Source organism: Bombus affinis, chromosome 9 (genome assembly GCF_024516045.1).
Source record: "Bombus affinis isolate iyBomAffi1 chromosome 9, iyBomAffi1.2, whole genome shotgun sequence".
NCBI lineage: Eukaryota > Metazoa > Arthropoda > Insecta > Hymenoptera > Apidae > Bombus > Bombus affinis.
This window is the reverse complement of record NC_066352.1, coordinates 2,341,476-2,356,103: the sequence shown is the minus strand read 5'-3', so window position 1 is coordinate 2,356,103 and position 14,628 is coordinate 2,341,476. Positions and strand designations below refer to the sequence as shown.

Sequence of the window (14,628 nt, the reverse complement as noted above, 5' to 3'; positions counted from 1 at the left end):
GAAAAAAATGCCGTTTTTTGTATTGAAGATGGTAAGGTAATGTTTTATATAAATGGAAATAATCAAGCATAATCTTAAACGAATTAAACATCTAAAAAATAAATGAAAATGTGTAAAATATTTTTGAAATATAATAATGTAAATAACAATGTCATTTTGTATAGTATTAGAGTATAATGACATAGTGAAAATTATTTTATTAATATGCATCATATTACTAAAATAAAAGAGTAGTTCATTAACTTGTATATTGTTATCTATTTTATTTGTTTCATGTTATATTAGTTTATCATTAATTAGTATTTCGAAGAAAAATGGCACTTTCTTAAATTCTCTAATCCGTATAATGCTGTAATTGTTATCACCTGTCAAGTGTAAGAGACTAATTGATAATTATCTTTACGTTTGTCCATTGAAACACGTTCAATGTTCTTTCGAAGTCTGGTGAAGCAAACATTCGAAACTAATTGCAAAGAAGTGGGATAGAAGTGTAAGGAAAAGGAGAGGCTGCATGTCAGTGGGCGGGGAGTAGACATGTATGATATAAGTATGATGAATAATCATCTAGTAAAAGATTAGAATTTGAACAGTCTGTGTTTGATAGTACCAGAAATTACAGCTATGGAGAACGAGGAACCTGCAGAAAATACAGAAAAAGGATCAACGACCATTTGTGGTAAATATATATAGTTTTGATTTAAAGCTGAACCTTGAGATATTTCTAATGTCTGGACAATTACGAATTATAATATTTTTAAAGTATACATTTAATAACGCCTAATTTCAAATGATACTTGCAATGATACTTTATCAATTTATGTTATGGAATAACAATTTAAGTCGTAAACAACATTTAATATCGTTACTTCCATAAGATAGGTAATCAAACACCCTTTAAAACAGAACTTTTTTACAATTCGACCAAATGATTTGTTTTTTTGAGAAGTAGAAGGATTAGTTTATTAGATGACGTGTAAAATACTTTTAAAAAATTTGCAGTTCTTATCTGAGCTTATAATGAAAATCGGAAAGAAATGAAACAATATGTTTTGTAGATTTATGTCAGTTATACACATGAAAATTTCATCGAAATTGGTTAACGTTTCTATGAGTTATAAACGTTTAAGAGTGAAAAATCCAGTGTTTCACGATTTTCGGTCTAAAATCTAAAGATTCTTACATTTTTCGATGCCTGTCGCTTGTTTCTGTATTAATCGTTCCGCATTTAATAATTTTGATATAATTTTCAGCATATATATTTAGAATATATATAGTAAATAAATATAATATACACATGCATGACTGACATAAATCTTCAAAATGTGTAGAAAATTTAAATTCTCATAACAAGCGTAGATAAGAAAGTCGTAAAAAGCGACCTTTACCTTTTTTTCACGATTCCGATCAATCGCAATTTTTTTTCAAAAAAATACAAGTCATTTGGTCCACTTTTAAAAAAGTTATTCTGTTTTAAAAAATGTTTGATTAGTTACGCGAGTTAGTTATTAACTTAATAATTATTCTGATATTTAGTAATTATTTCTGACAGTTTGTAATTTCGTGTACATAGTTTAGTATTTTGTAATAGAATAAATATGTTTAGCGATAAAAGCGGTGGTGATGATAAAACCAAAATGTTCCATACATTTTAAAATTAATTGCTAGTTGAATGGAATTTTTGCGTTAAGCAAATAATATCATCTAGTTCCATAAATTTCATTATAAATATTCCTTGTATCTTTTTATAAATGCGCCAATAGCTTTTGACTAAACAGTTTTTTAAAGGAAGCGTCTTAAATTTATTTACTCTGAATTTACATTTTTCGTACTTTATTTGCCGTTTTCAGACAGTTGTAGCTAGTAGATTAGTAAGAACAAAGGGATAGAGATCTAATTCTATCGTATATAGTTTACAAAATGATCTATGAAATGTTCACAATGTTAAATAATCTTAGAAAAAAAAGCTAGAATTATAATTGAAATATTTTTGAAATATTATAGATATATAGCCGTAAAAAAATAGCTTGAATTTGGATCTTCATCAACAAAGTTTTATATGTACAGAAAACGGTCAGTACGTTCAATGTTAATTGTTCAATGTTTTATCTATGATGTTTTTTATGTAATTTATGTGTTTATCAATTCTTTTATTAATCTTGTTTTTCTTGACAACTGATATTATCGTTTAAGTTTTTCATGCTTGAATGAAATCAGAGAAATCGGAGAGATTAGCGAGACCAATATGCATCAGCAATATTACGATTTTTTTATCGTTTATTTCTTTCATAATTAAATCGATATCTTCTTGTTACATACAATATATTTAGTTTCTTAAGGCTATATATAATATATATAAGTTTATTATACCTATATATAAGTTTATTACCAAGTAAATCGAGCAGGAATTTGTAGGATATAGGCGACTTTTTAATCACTTATAGTAAATCAAGTTTATACTATTGAATTAAATTTTTATATATGTACGTCGATTATATTATACCGAATAAAATCGTTTGAATTAAATCTTGAATATACATGTATATACATATAATCGTTACTTAAGAATATTTCTTACTGTTTTCGTTAAGATGAAGTTATAAGATTATTTTTGATTATTTGCTCTAGAACATACAATACGGAAAGTTTCTAACAAATGAAATTAATATTTGAATGAAAATTTGTGTTCTGAATTTGCATTCTTCAATCCTGTAAATGGTTTTCAATGGTGTACGTGTAAAGTATAGTGTAAAATATTGCCAAATTATTAAATTACCACAGAAAATCTGTAATAATGTATGGACAGGAGCGGTTACTCAATACGTGTTATCGTGCTGCAGCACGAAATAAAATATTTCGGAAATCGTCGATATCGTAACTTTTGCTTTCCGCTGTTATTTCTTTGTGCCAGATACGGTCACAGCATTTGAAAATCGCTTCTAGGCTAAAGAAAAGTCTATCACTGTTCAATGTATACTATAGTCGTTATTATCGTTAATATCTTTCCTCGCATTCTCACTAATCTTTTCTTTGTTCAAGATATTTTGTTTTGTGCTGTAGTCAATGTCGCGCGTTTCGCTCGCTATCTTTGATGTGAATGCTTAAAAAGTTCTTTTTTATTCGTTGTATTAATGTAATTCGAATCATAATTTAATACGCGAGTATATCAATCCTTAAATATGAATTCCGAGAATTCTTGGTTAAGGCAACTATTTTCTACGCGATCTTCCGAGGAAAACATTCAAATTAAAACACTGAAAAGGGCTACTTCTAATTTGACTATCGTTCAGAGAACCAAAGAAAGAAAAGGTGATCTATATACAATAGCAGGGTTACCGATATGTTTGTGGCTAAAAAATATCGTCGAGCTGATTTAATAATAATTTGAGACTGTTTATGGTTACATGTGCATGTAGCACGTATAAAATCAAGACCAGTAGTAAGTATAAAATCCACGAGCCGTCACTGTGTATAACATAATAAATGTAAAAAATTTATCTTTTCATACAGATATGTATGATGTATGAAGTCAATTTTATTAGAAATATTATACTTACGCAATTAGGAATATCGATTACGCATTTGAGGATGGTTTTGTTTACATTTATAAAATAACAGATTAGTAATACGATAACAACACATGTTTTACGAACTTACTTATCAATGATTTGTTATAAAAACAGATGTTTGTAACATAATAAATAGCATAAAAAATAGCTGTGACAGTTTCAAGTTATCGAGCTTTGATATCATTGATTCCAGCTAGATCAAAGATATAGAAATAGATAGATTTATTATAGCGAAGGAGATATACGTAATATATACGATGAAGCCTATAAAACGAATATATGTGATTTAATTTTTTAATTTCGAATTAATTAACAGAGTTGAGCGTTCCAATCTGTCGAGTCCAAAAGACGATTCTCCTTTGTTTAGACTGCATCCAAGAAATCATGGACATAACAAAATAAATATAAATTTTTGTAACACACATATATGTATAGATATATTATCTATAATATTAGAACATACAATATTAAACTTTTGCAGGTGGACTCGGCATCAGACACCTGCAAATTCTTTTACAGTTCTTTGGAATGGTAATTGGATATTGTCTTCGAGTGAGCATGTCGGTAGCTATTGTTGCAATGACACAGAATGATCAAAGCACTGATCATGCATTCGAGGTAAATTATGTATATGTACATGGCTATATAATTTGTATTAAGTCTATAGGTAAAGTTAGGATCTTGTGACAGTTGTTACATAGTAATATATAAGATATGTTATAATTGCACTTTATAAAATATTCATTTATTCTAAAATTTAGTATCCTTAACAAATTATTTAATATCCTTTTAGAATCATGATTGGAAGTAGCCTATTTTGTTTAAGGCAGATTTTTGTTAAGATAATCGGCATTGTTGCCACATGATTAACATTGAATTTACGAAAAGCGAAGAGTTTATGAAATCTAAATACGTTTCCTTACTAGTTATATAAATCTGATAAGAATTTTCTTACATAAACGAATGTTTAAAGAATATCGAGAGTATTGAGAATATCGAGAATATTGAAAATTTGTATCTGAATATTGATATGTATTAGATATATTTTATAAAATACTTGGATCTTATTTAAATCTACGCAATACGTGTCGATAATATAATTTATTCTAAGTATTTAGTTATATTACTTTAAAATCTTATATCATTCAGTCATAAAATAAAGGATACGCGTTTATGTTATACATGTTCCTTTAGTCTTGTGCGACGTTAAAACGTGATCTTTGTGATGATCGTACAAAAAATATCGTTGTTGAAAAATATATAGAAGCAGTGTGTAAACAATATCTTGTAATTATTTGATCGACTTGATTAAAATTTTCCAAATTTTTCATATAAAATAAATGTCAGTAATTTTTTACAATAATCAGTGAGTCATGAAAATAAATATAATATTTATACTATAATAAATATAATTTGCTATAATTATTTTTATGGCATTAGAAAAATATCGAGATAAATTCAGTAGCCTTCGGACTGCTATTCGTTCGTACATTATATAACGTTATGAACGTCCTAGATGTACATATATAGCATAAAATGAATCACTTAATCCGTTATAAAATATTTTCTTGAAAAGAGTTACATGAGATAACGTAATGATGTTGTTTTTTGAAAAGGGAAACAAGAGGAGTTCAGCAAAACATACGTCCATATTAAATGAGCTTATACATACGTATATACATGTATATGGTTCTATTATATTCATGTATATAATCTCAAAAAGTAATAAAATGTCTAATACAAATCATACATAGGATACTATTAAGCAACGATAAATTCTTCAAGAAACTGAAGATTTAATAACACCCTTTGTATTATATTATTAAATAAGCGTAATAAATATAGAGTAAACGAGTTTTGCTGAAAATAAGTTTTATATTTTCTGTAGTCTTCTTTTCTGTATGTAACCTTAAATTCAAGATATAAGACAATTATCTAGTTAAACATCAACAAGGCAATAAAAATTAAATAATGACACACACATTAATTCGATATCACATGCAAAATGTGAGATAAGGAACACGTTTTAAATCCTTTAAAACGTGTCCTTATCTCTTCGCGTTTTCCTTTTGAAATTGAAGCAAACTTAAATTTAGAAAAGTACAATATTCGTTCCTTTTCTCGAACTTTTTTTCATAAAGTTTCCTTTACGCTCGTATGTTTCGCAACGAAAATATATGGCCGGTTAAGGCGAGAGCCGATTAAAACAAAACTGAGTAAAAGAATATATACTCTTTATATGTATATGTATAATGTACACAGAATGGGCGGAAAGTTAGAGAATACTTTCACAGAATGATTTACGCAGTACAATATACTGTTACCGTTGTTCGTCAAACAAATTGTATCTGTACCATGTAATAGATTTAACGTTATCTTCCTAGTAATGAAAACGATATATTATACTATGTATATATAATAAAAATTGAAATTCTATAATTAAGATTAGCATAATACCAATTATACTAATTATAAGTCAATTAGTTTTCCAAGGCATCGTTATTCTATCTTTCAAATTGAAATTACGCGCATATTTTATAACGTTAATTTTATTTCATACCATTGTTGTAAAACGATTGTTCCATGTTTGACTGTTGTAATTAGGTCTACGATTGGAAATCGACGGAGCAGTCACTGATTCTCTCTTCTTTCTTCTGGGGCTACACGATAATGCAAATACCAAGTGGCTATATAGCTACAGTATGGAGCGCACAAAAATTACTCAGTGTTGGAGTACTGCTTTGCGGAATCATAAACATTTTGACACCGACTGTTGCTCATTATGGGAGTTACATTGGTGTTTGTATTTGTAGAGTAGGCATGGGACTGTGTCAGAGTTGTCTTTTACCGTGTATACAGACTCTGCTTTCTAAGTGGGCACCGCCATCCGAACGAGCACGACTTGGTGAGAACTGTTTTATTAATTTCTTTCACAGAACTATCAGACAGACTACCACATCTTAAGTAACGGATAATTGCTAATTTTTTATGCATATAATATTAATTGGACGTGATATAATTTGGTCGATCGAAAATTTTACTCGCGGGTTATTTAGGAATTTGGTACTTACATCATACCATCTGTTGACTCTAACCTTTTGGTATATACGAGCAGTATAGTGCAACATTTTATGTATCAATTAATAAATTCGTTGAAAACAATTTCACGCGTGCATTGCCGATTGCCTACTGTCAACCGGTTCTATTTCAGCCGCTCCATAACCCTTGTTTACACAATATTTATTTACACGGTATTAAAAATGGTTGTCTCTGTCATCGATGAATTTAGATTGGACTATATAAAAATGCGTCCGCTTACTCCAGAATGAAACATAATCGTAACATAAATTGTATCAAAGTTTTTTGCGGATGTCACCTAGAAACTATAGCCAAACAGCGGTAACGTGTGTAGGAAACAGATATTCAAAATGTTAACCTTGACAACATATTTCAAGATCATTGGAATTGGCGAAGTGTGCCCTTTTCTGTATAATTACCAGGAATTTTTATGAATTACAGGTAGTTGACACGTATGTGTTGTGCATTCTAACCATTGAAATGTCAGCTATAAAAAAGCGAATTAAGTAGGATCGATTAAGCGGAGGTAAGAAAAAAATGAAGAATAGTAGAACTTTCCGATTAATAAAAGCAATAAATAGCGAATATACAGGGTGTCTCAGATTTTTAGCAACACCAAGTTGCGGTAGAAGATTTTGCGAATAAGAATTAAATGAAAATGTCATATAAATATAAACTAGCAAATACTTTATACTTGTTAAGAAGGTATTTAGAAAAACGAACATTAATCACAACGATTTTGTGAATTTCTTAAATTCAACAAATATTATTGGATTGAATATAATATAGCACAGATTATCTTAGTTACGCGAAACGTTTTGCATATTGCGTATGACCCAGAATATGTCATTACATTGATCGATTCTATAGCGTAAGCTTATTTTATGTCAGTCGAAGGTTCCTGACCTTCCTATATTTCCTTAATCAACTATGCTGTAATACGCATACTACACACTAAAGAACAAGCGACGAAGGATAATCCTTGAATACTCAATACATATCCTTGAATGGTCAATGCTCATGACCTCTATTTTGACACGTGCAATAAATGTATAATTGGCCGTATACGTCCAGAATTTGAATTGAATTGAACTGATGAATAACCTTCTTTATGTAATACATTTTTAAGATACCTGTATAATAACTTTAATAATTATTCGGTTATTTTACTTTTAATCTTTCTATTACTGCTGATTCAACATTTTTATATTGACGTACGTAGCATTGTTTCGTATTTTTATCTAAGTTTTTCAGTATTTATTAATTTATAAACTCGTCAAGTTGTACCGAATCGTGCTAAATAATGCTATCCTAATCCAGTTAATATTCATCAAAGTAGTTGTAAAATTCGCAATCTACTACTTACTATACGATACAAAAATGTTTTAGTTTTTTTCAATTTTCGTTATTACAGAGAAGGAAATACATCGTATGCCATGATAGATGATCATTTTTAAAACGCGTTGCCCTTGATTCGGTTATGCTGCTTATATTATTAGTGTATGTTACTTATTGGAAATAACTCAGAAAGTGTTTTCAAGTGAATTACTCCTGATAGCACAATCGCAAGGTTATTAGATTAAATTTGAACTTTACTACTCTATACTTTACGATATTTGTTTACAAAAATACGGAACATTAAGGAAGCGCTGTGAACACGCGGATTTTTTATATTACGTACTTTTCGTTTAAAATCATTTACATTGATCGATATTGGTGTACAATATTAATTTATTTAATTTAACTAACTTAACATCGAAAAATACTTGCTTTTTTAATCGACAATCCTTAAATAAACAAACTTGTCGATAATATTCCCATTCAATGTCCTCGACACAGATAAATTTTTATTTGACCGATTTAACGATGCTCATAAAATACCTGATTTGTACTTGTTTGCACAGAATTGTTCAAATTTAATATTGGCGATAAACTAAAAGTCAAATTTAGTTATATCGTTGAAGTCTGACGAACACATTGTATTATACATGTTTAGATCATTATTAAGGAAAATAATTTAAAGTAAATTATTAATCCTCTAATTTTTTCTTAAATTTCGCTGTGCATTTTCTAGTACGAACAATCCAATAAACATTTTGTTATAAGTCGTATTTTGTCAAGTACATTATTGTTATTAACTGAAATTCCACATTTAAACATTATTCTATGTTTATATGTTTATATCATAATATAGTACGTATATTTATTTTAGGTACGCTTGCTTACGCTGGGGCACAATTTGGGACCGTGATTTGTTTTCCAATTTCTGGAGAATTAGCAGCTTCAAGTGTTGGCTGGCCATCTATCTTTTATACGTTTGGTGTTTTAACGATAATTTGGGCCATTGTATTTTTCATTTTTGGTTCGGACAGTCCTTCTAAGCACTCGGGGATATCGGAGAAAGAAAGGCGATATATAGAAGATAGCTTAAAAACTCCCGGGGATAAAGAAAAATCAGATAACAAAAGGGTAAAAATATTTTCTTCCCAGTGATATTTATATTTTCTAACGACATTGCTTGTACTTTTCCTTCTTACGTCTAGTAGATATATATCCTGTTTTATATTTTATTTTTCTCTATAATAAAATCGAAAGGTTTACCTTGCTGTACGTAGGTACTTTCTTTTTATCGTGTGTATAATACTCGAAACATATTTCAAGAGAATTATAGATTTAACGTCATCGGTATTGATAAGTCACTTTTTAATTTACAGATTAGTATAACGTTTGCATTAGATTTTCCATATGAGTAAACTTTCCTCTTATAGTTGTGAATGTTATTTCAGTGACGCATATATATGTTTCAGTGATATATATTATCCTACGTTAGGGCATTAATATATATTAATACTACGTCACTACGTACTCTAAACATTATTAAGTGTCCATGTAACATGATGCGTCAGTGTTGTGAGGAAAACGATGCAATGAAACAATATGATTATCCAACATGTATCTAGAAATCATATTTTATGATATAATCTACTAGATGTAAACATATATACATGTATGTATATATATATATACCCGTATATATCAATCGATCAATTGAAAACTTGCCGTTCGCTAACATAAAAACCATAAAACATAATATGCATTTGCGAAATTATTTAGAAATCAACGTTACCGTATGATATACGAATATGTACATATTTTTGGCAGAAATGTTCATTAGAAGAAAAATCTATGATAAAGTTAATAGGTTGTATTGTCGTATGTAAGCGACGATAAATGACGCATAGACACTAAAATAAATGTCATTTTTATAAAAACAATACCTATATTTTATGCAATTTTGTTTCGATAGTACACATGTATATATCGATTAAAAATTTATTTTTTAAACATCAAACAGCAGAATAATTAGTCAATTCGTACATTTATTTTATCAAATATGACATATTTTAAGCTATTTTATCGAACATGGACGTTAATATATTAGAAATTATGGATCATTGATGTATGTTTTATGTATGTTTGTGATTCTCCAAAGGCGCTGAAAACACCATGGAAAGCTATATTCACCTCAGTACCGATGTGGGCTCTTATAATTGTACATTGTGGACAAAATTGGGGCTTTTGGACTCTTATCACAGAACTACCAATTTACATGAACAATATCTTAAAATTTAAGTTGGAGGAGGTACGTAATAATATAATACTTTAATAGATAAAATATAGATAAAACACTGAAACATTAAAATTGAAATTTAACATGTATACCACATCGCAAAATAGAACGATCTTCCTATTACGTAAAAACCGTGTTAGGGCAAAACTGTGTTGTGTACCATACAAGGGTTTCTTCCAATTTTCTTATATGTGTTGTAGAAATGTCGTATTGTACGAACGGTCTTTTAAAATTTTGCAATTTTGTTACACATGCAAACTCACTGTAGTAGGATTAACGGTGAGATTATCAGTATTTTCTTCATTTTCTTCATTTTTTTCTTCGGGAGTAATTCATTACGTTTAGGGAAATTATCAATCGAATGTCAATTGAAATTTGGCTCATTTTCTTCAAGATATTGTACAGCGTACACATACATGACTGTAATTTTTATTTCATTTAACGATAATAGTTAATAGATAAATAGTATGCTCAATTTTTCGCTTCTACTGATTGCTGTTAGCTTTTGTTTTTCTGATAATTTGACACATAAAGGTCGATAACATCTTCGATAGTAAATTATACACTACATCATAGACAATCGTATCAAGATAAGAATACTCATGTTGATAAATATTCCTCGCTATGTCCTATTGTGTTATCGAAGTTTACGATGTTCTTGAATTCTTTTTAATTTACGACATCACGTGGACGATATTATGTATTTGCCATATGATCGGTAAAGTTATAAAACATGTTCGTAACGTATCGTTGATATTTAACAGAATGTGAAATTGTTACATTAAAATAGATATCTCGATTTTTCAGAACGGTTGGATATCAGCGCTCCCTTATTTGACGATGTGGATACTAAGCTTTCCAACATGCTGGTTAGCTGATTATGCTTTAAAGAAGAATATCTCAAGAGAAGTAATTCGAAAAGTTTGCAATTCGATTGCACACTGGGGACCAGCGATAGCTTTGATTTGCCTTGGTACGATATCGATGCACGATGCCACCGTGGCTACAACTATCCTTGTGATAGCTGTAGGTTTAAATGCTGGATCTCTATCCGGATATCAAATTAATCATATCGACATAAGTCCAAATTTCGCTGGCACGTTGATGTCCATTACAAATTGTATAGCATCTATAATTGCAATAATCGCACCAATAGTCTGCGGCATAATCACAAAAGACGAGGTAGTTAAGTCGAAGAAATTTTATCTTAACTGTGACATTTTTCATCGATAACTACGTATGTTAATTTAATTATTTTCTTAATTTGTTTCTTTGCAGAAAGATGTGACCCAGTGGAATATAGTATTCTACTTGTCCGCTGCTATTTATATTCTAGGAAATTTAATGTTTGTTATTTTTGGCAGTACTGAAATTCAACCATGGAACAATCCTAAAACTACGAATATCAAAGAACAAAGCGAGAAAGAATTAACAGTTATATGAATATGCAGAAATATTTGGGTTATGTTCTGTCAACGTCGCAAGCGCCATGTACGTTTTCAAAATGTTTTTTCAAATAAAACTTGAACCGTATGTGGTTTCTCTGTAACATCATATACGTATACAAATTGGATCTAAGTAATTTCTATATATGTAATTCGATATATCTAATCAATGACTAACTACTTTTATTATTTCAGATTTAGAGGAACGATCAATTTTAAGATCCAAGAATTCTTGAAATTGTTTCCTTCATTTTTTCATTCATAAAGTTTCTTTTCAAACAATCAATATGTTAAATAATCTCTAGAGTCTAGGTGGAATACAAAATGTATTTAATCTTCCGCAAACATTAAATTTATGATTCGTGCCGATTGCGACCAATGATTTACAGTAAATATATTCTTCTTCAACGTGGTTGATAATCGACAATGTGATATATGTATTTATATTAGTAAATATCAAAAAAGTTATTAAACGTAATTTTAAGTGTAAGGGATAGAGACAATATCTCTTTGTACAGAAACGATTTAGGATGTTTAGACGACAGAACGACTAAGATAATGAAAAAGAGGCTGTGCTTTACAAAACTAAGTATATATAATATACATGTATATGTAGATGATTAGCGTCGATAATATACTGTTCGTTTCCACGTTCGTAAGGTACAAGATTGCTTTTGCTATATTCTAGTCTTAAGTCAAATCTTTCATCAAACAGTTTAATAAGACCAATTTTTATTTAGGTCTGAGATTAAAAAAAGAATTTAACTTGTAACATATCAAAATTTAGAATATCTTGAATGAAAGAGGTAACGTGAAGCCTTTAATAAAATATTAGGTTATCTCATAAATATAGGTATCCTTCTTTATGACATGTTAAATAAACATCAATATCACTATGTTAAACAAACATCAATATCTTACATTTATTCTTTGAAAGAGAGTCGTTCTCTTGATCTAAATAAAATATCTGACATGTATAGAATGATATTTTTTTATTTAAGGGGACTCGTAACCAAAAAATGTAAAAAAATCTTTTTTTATTACAGAATCCAAACGTACGTATAGATATTTCTGCAGGTTGTGTTAAAATATAGTGCAATTTTGTACACTAAAGGTAAGATTAAAGAGAAAGTGGGAAAAAAATCTATATTCTTTTAATGAATTTCTGCTCCATAAGCAGGATCATCTTTCTCCTGTTCTTGGAATGTATATTCCAATTTTCTTTTTTTTGCCTGCTGATAAATTTTTCTTATTTTTCTTCCTGCGTTTCTTATCCTAGTTCCATCTAATTACTGCATAATTTTTGTACATTTTGCTGGTTCTAGGCAAAGTTTAGCTTATCAGAAAAACATTTTTCTCTTAATCATATCTTTAGTACTGATTCTTACGAGGGTAATGAACGTATTGAATGAAGGAATTTGGAAAATAACGTCTATATTCGGAGAACAAAAATGATAATTTATCAGTTTTTAAACGATATACTAAAAATCATGTAACTTTTTTGCTGAAAGGTATATAAAGTACCGAGTATCCGATTCATTTAGAATTATTAGCAATTAAATTTATTAATGTATTAAAAATAACAGGGTACGTGATTCAAATTTCATTGGTATTACTACATTAATTTCGAAGAAAATATTTCATAAAACTGTACAGTTTTCTATATGAATAGAGTTCGATCGCGAGCCCCCTTAATTAAAACTACATGTTACATGAATTCAAATAAAGAAATGCAATAAATATCGAAAATATTTATAATGTCAGTAGCACTTTTTCAAGTTTCAAATGATATTAGAAAGAAATTTGAATTTTAGCAATAATACTACTTCGTTACTTAGAATCACTTGGCAGTATGATATTTTTTTTTAGTAAATTATGTATGAAATTATCTAACGTTGTATATTGTGTACAATATAAAAGAAGTTGTAGCTATGTGATTTTTAGAAATTATTGTACTTTAATAATGTATCTAAAATGAAAATGAAAATGAAAATAAAAAGATATAGGTAAAACTGTTCAAACAACACAATTTATTCATACAATAATGCGCGCACGTGTATACAAACACAAATTTTACATATTTTTGTTAAAAATAAAATAATTATTAGATACAAACTAATGTAACGATTTACACGATATCTACTAAACTATCCTTTGTTACTATATATATTTATTTTTACGTACAATGTAACCTAGAATCTAATTTTATATGCATACCATTATAGCTGCTGTTTCTTAAGTACATTCTAGTATCTGAGATTAATTTATTTTGCAATTATAATTTATTCTTAAAACAATTTTTTAATCATTTTTTAAATTCCTGAGGTAAAGCACCTTTTTTATCGAACTTTCTTTTCATATAATATTTAGAAGATTTAAATCGATGTATTTACTAAAAGCAAAAAGATATTTATAAGTTAAACAAAATGAAGTCTTACTTGTTCTAACAGAATCTCATCTTGATTTATTACTAATATTCGCTTATAAATAAGTCGTTCAATTAGTTTACTATTTAAAAATGCTTAGAACGATGGGTCGTTGCACTTTCATGAAAAACAATCATTCGTGAGATATGGATATAATTATAGGAGTAAAGATAAAACTTTAACGAGCTAACAATTGAGAAGTTTCTCCCTGGCTGGTGAAATATGACGAACAGTTGAGAGATTTTCCAATTGGATAATTAAATGTATTACGTTAAATTTAAACAATCAATGTATAAGTATATCGAATGAAACGAAATCTGTTGGTAATTATAATGTAATTATAATCGAAATAGAAATTATTTGTCTATTACGGTCGTCCAGTTTTATTAAATTTTCGATATAAGCATGCATGTAAGCTATCATGTAGATATTGCAAGATTTTGCACAGTCATTAAGGATTTATCAATTCGAGATGTGAAGTC

The 14,628-nt window shown here is 28.8% G+C and overlaps 1 protein-coding gene across 3 annotated transcripts; it reads left to right on the top strand.

Annotated features, from left to right (window-relative positions):
- Window positions 1-365: 365 nt before the first annotated feature.
- Window positions 366-14,516, top strand: LOC126920336 (putative inorganic phosphate cotransporter). Of its 3 annotated transcripts, none has more exons than XM_050730548.1 (8): window positions 366-676; window positions 4,048-4,184; window positions 6,171-6,471; window positions 8,857-9,113; window positions 10,138-10,287; window positions 11,083-11,457; window positions 11,554-11,766; window positions 11,916-14,516. In XM_050730548.1, exons 1-7 carry the CDS (start codon window positions 622-624, stop codon window positions 11,716-11,718), a joined length of 1,440 nt encoding a protein of 479 aa, XP_050586505.1. In that variant the 5' UTR covers window positions 366-621; the 3' UTR covers window positions 11,719-11,766; window positions 11,916-14,516. The 3 variants fall into 3 exon arrangements, with proteins under 3 accessions (XP_050586505.1, XP_050586504.1, XP_050586506.1); XM_050730547.1 differs by lacking the exon at window positions 366-676 and adding an exon at window positions 2,717-3,306; XM_050730549.1 differs by lacking the exon at window positions 366-676 and adding an exon at window positions 3,329-3,436.
- The last annotated feature ends 112 nt before the right edge of the window (window positions 14,517-14,628 follow it).